At 35.4% G+C, this 16,984-nt stretch overlaps 1 protein-coding gene across 2 annotated transcripts in view; it reads right to left on the bottom strand.

Moving 5' to 3' along the window:
- Positions 1 to 16,984, bottom strand: part of ahcyl2b (adenosylhomocysteinase like 2b) — a 211,758-nt gene that overhangs the window by 62,214 nt on the left and 132,560 nt on the right. For both annotated transcript variants that reach the window (XM_028811358.2, XM_028811348.2), the window contains exons 4-7: positions 11,190 to 11,290; positions 5,315 to 5,417; positions 4,608 to 4,702; positions 1,676 to 1,782 (exon numbers count right to left, since the gene is read on the bottom strand). In XM_028811358.2, coding sequence (XP_028667191.1) covers positions 1,676 to 1,782; positions 4,608 to 4,702; positions 5,315 to 5,417; positions 11,190 to 11,290 — 406 coding nt within the window. The remainder of the gene's footprint in view (positions 1 to 1,675; positions 1,783 to 4,607; positions 4,703 to 5,314; positions 5,418 to 11,189; positions 11,291 to 16,984) is intronic.

The raw sequence follows: 16,984 nt of genomic DNA, 5'->3' as shown, positions 1-16,984 counted from the left end.
TATCTTCTCAAGTTAGTAATCAATTTCACAAATGGGACATTTGCCCAAATGTAAGACAAAGCCCTTAAAAATGGCTAAAATTGCTCACTTAAGAGCCACATTGCTCCTTGTTTAACTCAACATGTGCTCTATGCTTTGGAGTAAAACTTATGAAAACAAATAAAAATAGAAAAATTAATACTATAACAAATGTTTGGCAGTTTTCCCCTGAAGGAATAACACTTGTTGTCTTTTTCATTTCAAATGATTAGTGTGAGTGGAGTATTAATGTAAACATCATTGCTAACTGGAGTAGAAGTAAAATCACAAGAACTGAAAATAACCTAAGCCTATGAAGATATTTACTACAAGATCGTCATACACTATATTTAAAACGGTATGAAAAACACATAAGACAGTGAAAGCAAAGCACTGGAGCCTCTAAGGCCATGAAAGTATCATTATTTAATATGTATTAACAGAACTGCAGAAATTTAAGAATAAGTGTATTTTTAACTTTTTTTTTTTATTTTAAAAATACCTGGAGACATACATAATTGGATGCATAGCATTTCCATAATGCAGCTTTAACTGTTTTGTAAACAAACAAAAAGATAAACTAGAGTATTTTGATTTTCACTTATTTTACACATTATTGTATATAAACAAAAATATAATCTTTCAGATATCTTAGAGGATGAATTATGTGATAACCTTTAAAGTATATGTACACATTTCATCAGCAATATACAGTAATCCCTCCTCCATCGCAGGGGTTGCGTTCCAGAACCCCCCGCAAAAGGTGAAAATCCACGAAGTAGAAACCATATGTTTATATGGTTATTTTTATATTGTCATGCTTGGGTCACAGATTTGCACAGAAACACATGAGGTTGTAGAGAGACAGGAATGTTATTCAAACACTGTAAACAAACATTTGTCTCTTTTTCAAAAGTTTAAACTGTGCTCCATGACAAGACAGAGATGACAGTTCCGTCTCACAATTAAAAGAATGCAAACATATCTTCCTCTTCAAAGGAGTGCACGTCAGGAGCACAGAATGTCAGAAAGATAAAGGAAAGCAAACAAATCAATAGGGCTGTTTGGCTTTTAAGTATGCGAAGCACCGCGTGGCACAAAGCTGTTGAAGGCGGCAGCTCACACCCCCTCCGTCAGGAGCAGAGAAAGACAGAGAGAGACAGAGAAAAACAAACAATCAAAAATCAATACGTGCCCTTTGAGCTTTTAAGTATGCGAAGCACCGTGCAGCATGTCGCTTCACGAAGCAGCGGCACAGAAGGGAGCAACATGAAGATAATCTTTCAGCATTTTTAGACGAGCTTCCATAAAGTCTAGGTGTGCGAACAGCCCCCCTGCTCATACCCCCTACGTCAGGATCAGAGAATGTCAGCACAAGAGAGAGAGAGAGAAAAGTAAGTTGGGTAGCTTCTCAGCCATCTGCCAATAGCGTCCCTTGTATGAAATCAACTGGGCAAACCAACTGAGGAAGCATGTACCAGAAATTAAAAGACCCATTGTCCGCAGAAATCCGCGAACCAGCAAAAAATCCGCGATATATATTTAAATATGCTTACATATAAAATCCGCGATAGAGTGAAGCCGCGAAAGGCGAAGCACGATATAGCGAGGGATTACTGTATTATTTAAGACACTGGAGATCAAGCATAGTCCATACCTGTGCACACCAGTGACACTTTCTTCTACTATCCCTTTAATTTTTTTAAACATATTTGGATATTTCTTATAAATCCAATGAGTAAGATCCCCTCCATCATCCAGAATCTGTAATTAAATTTAAAGCAGAACTTAAATAAAATACAAATACTGGAAATTTCTACATATGTTGAAACAGATCAACTCAGCTACATTCTAAAGTCAAGCATGTTTTATAAATTTTAAAAAACAACCAACCTGCTCTTGAGCTTTATAATGGAGCTAAAAGGTACTGGAGAGACCCAATGTGATAAAAAGTCTTAAAACTTACCAAATGCATCCATATTTCTAGCCAAAAATGTTAACAAGTACTGATCCGCATCTTGGGATTACATATGTACTACAAAGCAGTGTATCCATGCAATTTTACAAGAATGATAAAAAGCACAAAGTAAGCCATCGTTATGAGATTCAGCCATTTTTTAAGAGGACAGGCTATGCTCCTCACTTTGCCAAGCTCATCTTCCTCTATGGCACCATACATAGCTGGGGGTGTGGAACTTCACCATGGAAAGTCATCGCCATGCACCATATCGACACAAAATGTTGATGTTCAGAATTTCTGTCTCAGTTCCACAGACAACTAGACAATAAGAACTGAAAAGGTCACACGATCGCTTATATTCTTTCATTATACATACATTTTTCTTTACTACTCCAAGATACTGTCAGCTGTTTTTGGACTGATAATTTATACATGTGCTTCAACAAGAGTGAATATGGAGCAGGCATATAGCCAGAAACCAGATCACCCAGGGTAAGCATGTAAACTACACTCAGGGAATAACTGGAACATGACCCCCATTCTCCATCCCTGCAATGCAGAATCACTACCAATGAGCCTAACAATAATAATTATAATAATAATATCCCATCTTCAAGGGTAGGTTTGTGATGCAGCTGGAAGCCCATACCAGCAAGACTAGGACAAAAGGCAAAAAAAAAAAAAAAAAAAAAAAAATTACTTGGACAATAATGTTCTAATGAATAATAATAATCCATCCATCTTACTAACCGACTTATCCAGGCAGGGTTCTGGGGCAGTGGGAGCCTATCCTCCCAGCAACCACTGGACAGATGCATGGCAGAAAATATCCCTGGACAGTAAGCCAGTCCATCACAGGATGAACATATGTGAACAGACACCCATACTAGGGCCAGATCAGCAATTCACCTAACTTTAATCAGGTTGAAGTTTACTTAGTTAAGTACAGAAGTTTTAAGAAAGGCAGAGTGGGTTGTCATTCCTGGAGTTTTCATGTTCTCCCCATGTATTCACAGATTGATTGGTATCAAAATCAGTGAATTTACTCACTCTAAGACATTGTTCTCAGTTCTTTTATTACCATATCAGCAGCAAGACCAACTCATCATGCATTTGAAAAAATTGATAATTGGTTTATGACACTTCCATCTGCTTTACTGTATACCACAGAAAGGTGTCTCAGCTCTTTCAAAAATCTGAGGCTTTTATTAAAAATACGAGGTAGTGTAAACAGTTCAATTCAGGTTTATTGTTATGTGTACAAAGTACAATGAAACTCAAATGTTCTATTTTCACTATGCTTGGAGTGCATCTTGCTCTGGTAAGGCTTTGTAAAATAACACAAATAGTAATGGGTCATTTGGGGGGTTCGTCATATGATTATCAAAACTGCACATACAATGGTTGCTGCAAGCAAACAAATGAGCAAGCAGCATATCCTTATCCCAGGAAAGCAGCACCAAGAAGCTGTGATAAAAATGATTATTTCAAGTTTACTTTTGTTACTACAAGAGTGCCTCATAAAAACAGAAGGCATGTTTTCTTAAATTGAAACCTTTGCTGCTTCAAAGTGGACATATTTGGTAAGTTTTCAAGCTTTTTCTGTCACCTTTGGACCCAAGTACCCAACAGCCCCACTGTAAACTGAAAGACAGGAAATTTATTTAAAAAAAAAAAAAAGCTTCACTTTGGAACACAGTTTCAAATGGCAAATTAATACATAATTATGATTGTAATGAAATAACTTCAGTTTGAATAATACAGAACTTATCCTTTAACAAAATTAACACCCACTATTAGAAATGTGTTTAAAAAAGTAAACAAATCTACAACTCTTAAAATTATGCCATTATTTCATAAAAATTCCACCTAAAAATTAGATGCATTAAGATACATATCCAGAGCAAGTAATTGATAAAAGATGACACACAAAAAGAAACCAGAACTGAACACTAATGTTCATCTCAAGGATAAATGATTTTCCCTACTCTAGGAGAACATTTTTGCTGCTGAACATGTTGACTTTTTCCAGTATGTTACTATAGTATATTTTCATGCATTACAATTTGTATTCAACAGACAGAGAGGGGTCACTTTTAAGTGTTTCACATATACAGTATATGAAAATAAAAAGACTGATTGCAAGGCATTGTTATGTTGCATTTACATACTAAATGAGAATGTTTTGGTCTGCTGATCTGTCAACATAAAAATATTACCACTAACTGCATTCACAATTTTATATTAAAATTTACTCCACAGCTTTAAATAGTTTGCTTGCTCAAAAGAACTCTGATGCATCAAATTACACTCAAATATCTAAATATTGCTTGAAGAAATTGATTTTCTATTGCATTCTGCTCACAAAATAAAGTAATTAAGGAATACTAGAATTTACATTTAGAGGAAGGATAATGAGCTTCCATCAGTCAACAGTACTGCGAATTCAGGAAAAATAAACTGGAGATAATTTTGCATGTACTTTCAAATTGTCACTGTTGACAGTGATGTACTTTAATGGGACAAAATCAAGTCCAATAGGGTAAAACAACTATATAAAATAAATTACTATGTAAATAAATAGTACAAGAATTTTTACTAAAATACATCAATTTCTGAAATTACGCACCATGTTTGGTTGCCATCCTTCAACATTAACACATCGATCAATGCACCACCAGAAATCATCTTCTGATTCACCTTTCCAAGCAAAGACTGCAAAACCTGACAGATTGAAATGAAAATATCGTAATAGTGAGATTAAAAGAAATATACAATATTATCAAGAAATAATCTTGAAATGTATTAATTATTGTGACAACTTCATATTTTGACTGTGACTTTTTATCTGCCGGTACTATAATTATTCTTACATGATGCTGTTGCGAAACTACATTTACGTCCCCCATTATGAAACACTAATAACTGGGATTATTAATAATACAAAGGAATTTTCATATGGTGATATTTTGTGAAATCCAACTAAAAAGATTTTAGCAAGGATAATTAACTGATTTCCTAACTGTTCTCAGTAATAACATCATTAAGCCAAAAGAATGCTGCCAAGAAAAAGTATATTTTGAACCAAGATTACAAAAAAAATGTGATACAACTATCTATGAAACTTTTGTAAGTTGTTGATTTCAATAAAAGATACAAAAAGTTATAACTTTTGTTGTCCCACATTCTCATGCAGATCTCTTCTATAGCTTATCAGGTGACTAACATCTACGATGTCTAACACAGTTCTTCAGATTTCAGTCACCTCAGGAAAGACGCAAGGATGCTCACAAACTATGCCAAAGAAATCTTAAAACATTTCAATCCAAAACATACCTCCTTCAGCAAGGGCTGCTGCAACTTCATTCTGAGTTGAATAAATGTTACAAGCAGCCCACCTACACTGAGCTCCAAGGGCAGCGAGTGTCTCCATTAACACCTGTAGAATGATACAATAAAGTGCTTCAAGAAGATATAATAACACAAAAAAATCATACAAATTTGTACAGATGGCTCTCATTCTCAATGCAGGATAAGACATTTTCAGTAGTATGGTAGAGAAAGCACACTCACTAACAAACAGATCTTTCAGATACAGAAAGAAAACCATAGCACATGGAGAAATATTTACTATTAAAGCTAAATCCATACTGGGGAAAAAATACAAGTAAGTCTGGCATTCTCTTCTGCTCTCTCTCATTAACAAGTTGTTTTTGAACATAGAACAGATGTTTACAAGATGGTTTTTATGTATTGCATCAGTCTCTCTGTATTCTATAGACAGAATAAGATTGTCTTTTTTATTAGCATATTTTCTTATTCTACAAGAAAGAATTTTAATTTGTCTTGCTTTGGAAACATTGTTCCTGCCTGTGACAGAACGGACATCTCTGGCACACTTTTTGCATTCCTAAAAAAAGTAGAAATAAATGCTTTTCCCTCATTAAGTCATTAAAACATCTTCTTTTGTGGAACTGACAGTGTCCTAAATTAAACCATGGCATCTGCACCACTTGGGAAACACAATTGTTTTGTACATTTTTGTCTCAATAAAGGCTAATACAGGCTGTGAAGGAGAGCATTTTACAGATTAAATCCTATGATACACGCGAAGTTTAATAAACAGAGTTGAGATTTGCAAGACATTCATTTGTCTCGTTCTAGCAAGTGCAACATGCACACACTCATTCTGGTGTTGCATATTTTAGTCGAGGTGCTTTGTCAAACTAAGATGCACAACTGCCATTTCTTCTCTGTCAACATGCTTTAGATGATACACTCATTTCATAATTAGGGCACATTATGGAGTTGAGCAAATATTCGTTAAGTTATGCATCTAAATAGGAAGGAAAATAAATGACCTTTCTATCATCCTCTGAGCCAGGCATTAAATGACTCTCAGGAAATGAAAGGTAACACATTATCCTACTAAGTCTATTTCTCAGATTATTTCAACTTGCACTATAATATAGTGCTTGTGTACAAAAAAAAGTATAAAGTTCATAGTTGCAAAGACATTACCACATTTTCTTTGTGGTATATGCTTTTTAACAGAAGATTGCTGGTTTAATTTTTTTATAATCAATAATGCATGATTGTAACGGCCCTGAACATATTTTGATATAAACAGGTTGGATCAGTGGAACCTATTAGGGCTGGGCGGTATGACCAAAATTCTATATCACGGTATTTTTCAAAATTATACCAGTTTGATGGTATTCAACGGTATTTTTTTCCCCATGCATGAGTGGATGTTAACTACATTTTCCACTGCAATTACTGCAGTAGACTGGCTAAGAATAACCTATTCCACTGTCATGAGAATTGTACATTGTACAAAAAATTTTTTAATGTGCACACAAGTATTAATACAGGTTTGCTTGGCCCCATAAAGTGATAGTTTTCAAGGGGGTGGCATTAATGAAGAGAAGGAATCACATTGCACGACAGTTGCAGTCAAAATATAGAACCATTTTATTGAACAAATTTTGCAAACAACTTAAACTATAATTTTGACAACATGTTTTCAACAATCCAAAGAGACTTAGTAAAATATCCAGAGGTGCATGTCAAAAGTTGTATTGCACTGAACATGTCTTAGAAAAGGAATAAAGAGTAAATATTTTTGTAAACCAACGACACTTTCTGTTAATGTCAACAATCTCTGTCCACTGAAACGTTATATATGGATTATATATGTGTTATATAAATATGGATTGTAATGGCGTTGGTTATCTCGATCCACTGCTTGCTTTTTTTGTTGTAGGCAGTCCTACAGTGTCCTCTAGCTTTTTCAGTTTTACCTTAGGACATGGAGGGTGCCAATCTTAGTTCCATAGATTCATGGTACTCCAAAGCATGTTTGCGGCTAAGGTGGTGCAGCAAATTGCTCGTGTTACCGCCTCCGGTGATAACTTTAGCTCGACAGCATTTGCAGTAAATAGTTGTTTGATTCCTCATCCAACCTTTTAAAACCAAAATCTCCAGACAACAGATGCGGCTCCTTTTTTCGGCAAAAGTTCTTCTGTGTCATCATGTTCAACTTTATCGTCTGCTACAGCTTCGGAATGTTCTCTGTCAATTTTCACCACTCAATACCTCCACTAACACATGTACTCCGTTGCATGCATGTTTGGCAGTGTAGCAGTGAAAAAAAGTCCCCCCTTAAACAGTTTCCCGCTGCACCACGTTCTGAACGTTGTTTAGGCTATTTAAACCGGTATTGTAGTATAAGAAAAATCCATATCATAACAAAAATAAAAAACAGTTTTCAGTATGAACCAGTATACCTCCCAGCACTAGAACCTATGATGAAAAAAAATTTGAAAAGTTAATGGAGGTAGGTCTTGGGTTACAGATAGAACAAGAATATAAAATCCCAACACTTCCCTTTTTCAGCTGAGTTTCCATTAATTTTCATCTAGCAACTTCTGTATTTTTTTTTCTTACTAGTGAAGTAAATTACTTTAGATGTAAAAGAATATTTAGCAGCAGTAACTAACACTGAGGAAAAGTACTGTATACTACAGTCTTAATTGCCATTTTCATTCATTTTGTGTTTTTGTGTATGTCACTAAATGTAACTGTTATAGGGAAGTAGCTTGATCAGTGGCCAACATACTGCACATACTTACAGTTGAGTTTAAACTTTTGTGTGTGTTTTGTGATTTAAAGTACAGTGAAGTATTTCTCTGTAAAGTATGCAATACAGAATTATGCATTTTTGATGATATTTCCATTAACTGATATTTTCAGTGCAAGTTCCAACTTGCATACAAACTATTGGTGGAGACAAATCCGAATACAGTATTAGGCAAAGCAAAAACAGTGGGTTTTTACAAGTAAGGTAAAGTAAGGTTTCGAAAATAATTTGTCTTCAGGAAGAAAACTTTATAGCTTCCCTTATTTTTATTGCTGTGCAGCATCGGCTACATATACCTCCACCAGAGCACAAAAACAGGCTGTAAAAGTTGCCGCGTCGTCCCAATTGAATAGCAAAAACCAGGTCTTGCCAACAAACTGAGCTTAATGAAAATGTCCTCTTGTAATGTATTGCCTCTAACTACCAATTCATATCAAGATTTGTATGTTTCCTAACACGTTTTAAGCATTTGAGCTATTGATGGCTTGCTCCTCTTCCTCTGTGCTGAACAGCTCAGCTCACCAGTGACAAATCAGCACTGATCTGATTGCTTTTTGATAGACCCATTGTTTAACCTCTTCAAGCATGCTCAACCTTTGAGAATGTCATTTCTGATAGTAGTGATCGCTGTGTCCTCCATGCGGTGCCTTTGTAGTGGTACTAAAAATAAAACCTTTATAGTAAACTGCTCTAGTCTGCATGACAATGAAGGCTTTTAACATCGAGAAATGTTCTTTATACATGTAAACACTAGAAGTGACTCGAATCACTTGAGTGCTGTTCCATGTTAAAACTGAATTTAAATTTGAGCTAATGACATTATTCTAGTGAAGAGACAAAATACTGTAGGTAGGTTGATTTTTTTTTTTATTAATAATAAAAAAATAACACTTGCTGAGAAGCATCTTTAAAAGATGTGTAACAATTCTATTTAGTTAATAGTCTCTCTATTATAAAATAAAAAATCTTGGAAGGTTGGAAGGAGACTAGACGTGATTTTTCTCACAGACACTTTCACGTCCCGCGAGACGAGTCTTTGTTTTATTTCTGGCCCCGGGCGTGGTTAAATCTCTTGGCACAAAGAGTAGATGACGAAATAGATCATCATAAAAAATTCAAAAACATTGGTGCGGTACACATGCAGAGCAGGTTAGAGATAATGGAAGTACGAAAATTCGAAAGTCTCAAAAAAAGGATAGTAAAGATTGCATTAGCACAAACAAATGGAAATTACTCCTCGGTGAAATAACGGAACAGTGAAAAGAGATCAAATATATTGTTCGGATTTAAACTAAGTCGGAGACTTGTAGATTGTCTAATTCGTGTTGCCATCAGGGAAAAAAAAAAAGTAGTGTTTCTTCCCAATGAAGAGGCATATCCGCCAGAATTAAAAAATTTGTTGTTTGGTGGCATACCAATTGAGCATGCATTTCACTTGTTGAAGACTAAACTTCAGACAGAAAGGCCCACAAACAAACAGCAACTGAAAGCCGCTGCAGTAAAGGCCTGGCAGAGCATTAAAAAGGAGAAAACCCAGCATCTGGTGATGTCCATGAGTTCAAGACTTCAGGCTGTCATTGCCAGCAAAGGGTTTTCAACCAAGTATTAGAAATGAACATTTTATTTCCAGTTATTTAAATTTGTCCAATTACTTTTGAGCCCCTGAAATGAAGGGATTGTGTTAAAAAATGCTTTACTTGCCTCACATTTTTATGCAATCATTTTGTTCACCCCACTGAATTAAAGCTGAAAGTCTGCACTTCAACTGCATCTGAGTTGTTTCATTTAAAATTCATTGTGGTAATGTACAGAACCAAAATTAGAAAAAAGTTGTCTCTGTCCAAATATTTATGGACCTAACTGTATATAAAATAATTTCACATTGTAGTCTGTGTTCTGGATCATACTGTAATAATTTCTTTCTCAAAATACAGTACAATTGTGATATATGGTTCCAGATGCATCAGTTCTAGAACTTTCCTAAATATCTGACCCACAATAGGCACTTTATGATGTGAACTCTTGCTAATAAAGTTCATGATGTATAACCTTCCGTTTGTTCTTTTAGCTTGTTAAAATGTATTAGGAAAATAAAGTATGTGCATTAGAGAGGGAGTGTAGTGTCTTTTCTGATAATCTGACATAATCAACAATTGTGGACAAACATTTTTGCAAATTTTTAAAAATTATAATGGCCTCAAAGTTACAATCAAATTTCCAGCAAAATCAAAAATACAGAAATTAAAGTGTACACTAAACTGTGTCCAGTATTAAATTGTAACAAATCCTATCTCAGATAGTGTCCCTTCTTCCTCTTTGAGCCACTGCCCATCATAAGGCCTGTGAACAACACTGGTTATGACAGCCTTGATCTTGCCTTACAGCGCATAACTCTGAGCAAGTGGCAGTTGCAAAGAATTCTCAGGCCTAATGGACTCTAGTGACAATGCTATACCAGCATCGAAGAAGTTATTCATTTTATTGCTGATCAATTGCAAGGTGCCAGAAGACTGCATGATTATTGCTGGATATACACAAAGATCACACAAATTTCATAAATTGCAGGAAGGTTTAAAATATGAATACATAAATCGAGGGAACACGTTAATTAAAACACATGCACAAACTCTAAATTGTTCCAGTGATTATTTTTTATTCTATCCGTTTCCTCTCTGGAATTCTGTAGGTTTAAATGTGGATTAGGAACTAAATACTTCTTTTCTTTTGTGTTCATAAATATCATAATAGTTTTTTGAAGAACACTTATATTAACACTTTATTCTATAATTAGAAGTGTAATTAAAACAAAAACAAACACAATTGTTATGCTTATTTCCACTTTTATTCAAATAAAAATAATTTTGCTGCCTCAACAAAAACATTACAATAAATACAGGGCTCTCTGCACATCCCTAATACAAATACAGCTATGAACACTGGCATAAACAAAACCTGCTTATAACTGGAAAGATGTTGTATATGCTGTATATTTATGCAAATACAGACAACCTGAAATATCTGTAAATGAAGGTTGAATGAATAGATAAAGTTTCAGTGTTTTATACTTACTGCAGTCTGTGCAGTGATGTGTGTGCATCCCACAATCTTGGCTCCAGCCAGTGGCTTTTCTCCTTGAGCTCTTTTTCTTAAAGCCATCAGTGCAGGCATCTCTAAAAGAAATATGGAAAAAAAAGATGTTATAACAGGTCAAATATGGCTTGGTAGGCCCTAAATATACTTATATTTACTGTAAATAAGACTGTACTTGTTTCTCTAGAAGAACTAAACAGCAAATTTAAACTACTCTTTTTAACTATTTTCTAATATGCTGTTCTTCGCTCAAAACTTTAAAGACCTAAGTAGTCAGGAAACAAAGAAAATATGAAATTCCTAAAAGTTGGGAAAGAAAATTAGTACCACATAATCTGAGTTCTGGGGGCAAGTACGTATTTAGACATGCTTAATACAGTTTAGGGGCCATGCAGCCATGAAGCAAGAGACGGTAAGGGGAACTGATACTTTGCAGACAGCAGAGGGCAATGCAATCACACTTATAGTCTATATGGACTAAGTCAAATCAAGTAGAATATAGTTTTAACTAGAAGCTGTAGGTTTACATATGACTAATATATTAGGTATAGAGTGAAACCATAAAAAACTAAATAAATAAATAACTTACACACTGTCTTATGCAACATTAAGGTAACTGGGTATTTCCAGCTGAAGGAGTTGTTCTTATAAACAACAATGTCCTAGTTTTGGGAAAAACAAAAACCCAAAACATCCTGATTACACCCCACAAACTGTCACAAACTACTGAACTGCCCAATCTCTTGGGATGAAAATTAGTCCATGACCCCTATGGTCTTCCATTTATTGTTGAAGAATATACTTGCAAGTCCCTGTTATCAGGACTGTTTCATGTTCTAAACAGCTAACACAGTGCAACAAGTACACATACAGCAATTATAGATTTTCTGTTTGGTAACCATATACGCAAAAGTACAAACAATATGTTATCATGCTTGGCTACTCAGTGATCTTATAATAGAAGCTGACTGTCAAAGTGCTGTTGTCATTTTGGGGGACTCCTTCCTACAAAATCTGGACTGTGCACCATCTGGCCAGAAGACTTTTGTGCCCTGCTTTGCGTGTATGTGTGTTCAGGACACTGTTTTAATAAATAAAAAACTCTGTCTGGTTTTACTGATTCTATGCTTATCCACATGGGCAAAGGCGATTAAAGAAAATTTTGGATCACTGCTGCACATCGCTTTTGAGGGGATCTGGGACTCAGCTACGTGGATTGTCGTCTCTGGATCAGTTCTGATGTTTCGATGTTCAGGTGAGGCCTTCAGTCACCCGTTTTCTTTCAAGGCCTAGTTGAAGCCTTTCTGCACTGAGCCCAGCCCTATACTACTCAATTTCGATTTGTTCTGGGAGTGACACCTGGTTTTCATCCGAACAGGCATGGCACCTAGGTCCTCTCAAACAATATAGCTAAGGAAATGAATCAAATTTGTCCATTTGAAATCAATCATAAACATTAATATATTCTGTACCTAGTCAAGCCAGCCACTTAATTGTCTAAAAGAGTGTTTTATATTAAGCTACATGTAACCAATAATAAGCATACTAAAAACATCATACAGCAAAGGATTAATGTCCACAGTTTACTAAGTATCCGTTTCATTAGTTGTTTGATGAAGTCATGCCAACCATTGACTTATATGTACACCTTACATAGTATTAGTTAAAGAAATTTGTCAATTATTCTATGTAAAGATAACAGTGATGCGGATTTAAATTCCCCACATTGGTCTAGTCTTGTTAACTATAAACCTGGGTTAGGATATGAACATTCTGCAGTGGCTTTACCTATAGATATGCACTATACAGTTGTGCTTGAAAGTTTGTGAACCCTTTAGAATTTTCTGTATTTCTGCATAAATATGACCTAAAACATTAGATTTTCACTCAAGTCCTAAAAGTAGATAAAGAGAAACCAGTTAAACAAATGAGACAAAAATATTATATTTGGTCATTTATTTATTAAGGAAAATTATCAAATATTACATATTTGTGAGTGGCAAAAGTATGTGAACCTTTGCTTTCAGTATCTGGTGTGACCCCCCCTTTGTAGCAATAACTGCAAATAAACGTTTCCGGTAACTGCTGATCAGTCCTGCACACCGGCTTGGAGGAATTTGAGCCCATTCCTCCGTACAGAACAGCTTCAACTCTGGGATGTTGGTGGGTTTCCTCACGTTAACTGCTCACTTCATGTCCTTCCACAACATTTCGATTGGATTGAGGTCAGGACGTTAACTTAACTTTATTCTTCTTTAACCATTCTTTGGTAGAACGACTTGTGTGCTTAGGGTCGTTGTCTTGCTGCATGACCCACCTTCTCTTGAGATTCAGTTCATGGACAGATGTCCTGACATTTTCCTTTAGAATTCTCTGATATAATTCAGAATTCATTGTTTCATCAATGAAGGCAAGCCGTCCTGGCTCAGATGCAGCAAAACAGGCCCAAACCATGATACTACCACCACCATGTTTCACAGATGGGATAAGGTTCTGATACTGGAATGCAGTGTTTTCCTTTCTCCAAACATAACGCTTTTCACTTAAACCAAAAAGTTCTACTTTGGTCTCATCCATCCACAAAACATTCTTCCAATAGTCTTCTGGTTTGTCCATGTGATCTTTAGTAAATTGCAGAAGAGCAGCAATGTTTTTTTTTGGAGAGCAGTGGCTTTCTTCTTGCAACCCTGCCATGCACACCAGTGTTGTTCAGTGTTCTCCTGATGGTGGACTCATGAACATGAACATTAGCCAATGTGAGAGAGGCATTCAGTTGCTTAGAAGTTACCCTGGGTCCCTATGTGACCTCGCCGACTATTACATGCCTTGCTCTTGGAGTGATCTTTGTTGGCTGACCACTCCTGGGGAGGGCAACAATGGTCTTGAATTTCCTCCATTTGTACACAATCTGTCTGGCTGTGGATTGGTGGAGTCCAAACTCTTTAGAGATGGTTTTCTAACCTTTTCCAGCCTGATGAGCATCAACAACTCTTTTTCTGAGGTCCTCAGAAATCTCCTTTGTTCGTGCCATGATACACTTCCACAAACGTGTTGTGAGGAGCAGACTTTGATACAACAACAACATTTATTTATATAGCACATTTTCATGCAGAAAAGTAGCTCAAAGTGCTTTACATAATGAAGAAAAGAAAAATAAACAAAGTAAGAAATTAAAATAAGACAACATTAGTTAACATAGAATAAGAGTAAGGTCCGATGGCCAGGGAGGACAGAAAAAACAAAAAAAAAAACCTCCAGATGGCTGGAGAAAAAAATAAAATCTGCTGGGGATCCAGGCCACGAGACCGCCCAGTCCCCTCTGGGCATTCTACCTAATATAAATGAAATAGTCCTCTTTGTATTTAAGATTCTCACGGAAGTATTGATGATGATGGTCATGCAGACTTCTGGCTTTTAATCCATCAATATTGGAACATCACGGTGCTTTGAGTAGATGGTGGTGGCGCAAGATCCCTGTTCTTTAAATAACACAGGGTGCCCACTCACACCTGATTATCATCCCATTGATTGAAAACACCTGACTCTAATTTCACCTTCAAACTAACTGCTAATCCTAGAGGTTCACATACTTTTGCCACTCACAAATATGTAATATTCGATCATTTTCCTCAATAAATAAATGACCAAGTATAATATTTTTGTCTCATTTGTTTAACTGGTTTCTCTTTATCTACTTTGAGGACTTGAGTGAAAATCTGATGATGTTTTAGGTCATAATTATGCAGAAATACAGAAAATTCTAAAGGGTTCACAAACTTTCAAGCACAACTGTATCAGCACTATAATAATGCACGATGATCTAATTAAAAGGTCTGGACAAAGCAGGATAGACACAAGTAACTTAATTGTGCTCTTTCAAGACCTTAAATTTGTCCTCACCAAATATTACAGCTTTAACCAGTATACCCTTCTATATTAATGATCTTATTAGTGATAGGAAAATTGACTTTCATACATTGAGTGAAACATGGATCAGTAGTGATATAAATTGAAGCAGCACTTCCAAATTGCAATTTTGTTCATTTGGTTCACCAAGATAAAAAAGATGCCAGTTTAGGGAGTATTTTCTCAAGCTGATTGAACTGTACAGATACTAGTTGGCACTTTCACGTCCTTGGAGTATCTTGCTGAAGTTTTCCAAGGAATGACACAGTCTCTCATATTAACTGTTTACAGACACACAAAATATAAAGTGGCTTCTTTCTAGGAATTTCAAAGACTTTCTAACGTAGAAATATTGGTAACTAGAACTAAACAACAGAATATTATTTAAAAACATTTTAATGCATCTGCAGTGTCTAAGTTCATTAATGGAAAATGGGAAAAAATAAGGATATCATAAAGATAATTGACTCCTTAGCATTAAAAGTCAACAAAAAATGAAGAATTTAAGAGTAATTATGGACTCTGTCCTAAGCTCTAAATCACATATTTACATTACTACTAAGACTGAATTTTTCCATTTAGGAACATTGCAAAGGTTAGACCTTTTATAATGCTGCAAAAGGCATTTACTTTAACACACTCCAATCTGGACTACCTAAGACAGACATCAATTGGTTGCAGTTAGTCCAGAATGCAGCAGCAAGTATCTTAGTCAGAAAAAAAAAATCTGAGCACATCTTTTTACCTGTAAGTTTCTTACATTGGTTACCTGTGTGTTTTAGAACTGGCTTTAAAATATTAATAACTGTATATAAAGCTTCTAATAAATCTTCCTATTTGATATATTTTGGAGTGTGTCACCATACTTTACAAGTTTAATTTAGATTTACTAATAGTGGCCTACTTATTATTTTAAGAGCCAAGCCCTTTTATTGTTATGCACCAAAAATCTGGAATACATTACTAATAGACATATGGCAGACTAATACTAGAAAATAAAATAATAAAATAAAATAAAAAAAAAAACACCCTAAAAATCCATTTTTTTAAAAATATATTTTATTAATGTTTATTGTAATCATTCCATACAAATAGATCAATTTATAACCAAACAAATTAAAGACAAATCAAACCCCACCCCTGAGAAGGACAGCTTATCTAAAGGAGAATTGCTAGGGCTTTTTAATAAGACAACATTAAGCAAAGGAAAGGGAGAAATAAATATATATGTAAATAAGAGATGGAGACGAGAATTAAATGCGGTAATAGTTATTTCTCTTATTCTAAAATAATATTGATCAGATCCTGCCAGGTTTTGAAAAAATTTTGTACAGATCCTCTAACTGAGAATTTGATTTTTTCCAATTTCAAATACAGTGGAACCTCGGTTTGCGTTCCGGAAACGTGTACGTAGTCCAAAGCACTCGTATATCAAAGTGAATTTCCCCATAAGAAATAATGGAAACTCAGATGATTTGTTCCACAACCCAAAACTATTCAAATAAAAATGATTAATACAAAATATAAAGTAAAAATACATAAAACAAATTAACTTGCACTTTACCTTTGAAAAGAATCATGGCTGGTGTGAGTGAGTTTCTAAACTCTTGTGGGATTGCACCCAACGGGATGACACGCTGAACAGCGTCCCAAAGCAATCGCAGTCTCCCAGCGCTGTAGCAGTTCTCCGTAAAAGTGAATCCGAAAAGATCGCGGACATGCTATAAGCACCTGCCGTCAATGGGTGATACAAGGAACATGGAGCATTATAAATGTGCAGGGCCCTGCCTGACTGCTGTGTCTGTGTATAAATAACCGCGCTGTTGCTGTTTCAAGCTGAATAAGGCTTGTGTTGCTAAAGTACTGAG

Source organism: Erpetoichthys calabaricus, chromosome 1 (assembly GCF_900747795.2).
Source record: "Erpetoichthys calabaricus chromosome 1, fErpCal1.3, whole genome shotgun sequence".
Lineage (NCBI taxonomy): Eukaryota > Metazoa > Chordata > Cladistia > Polypteriformes > Polypteridae > Erpetoichthys > Erpetoichthys calabaricus.
The sequence above is the reverse complement of the archived record's forward strand: the minus strand, read 5'-3'. Positions and strand labels throughout refer to the sequence as shown.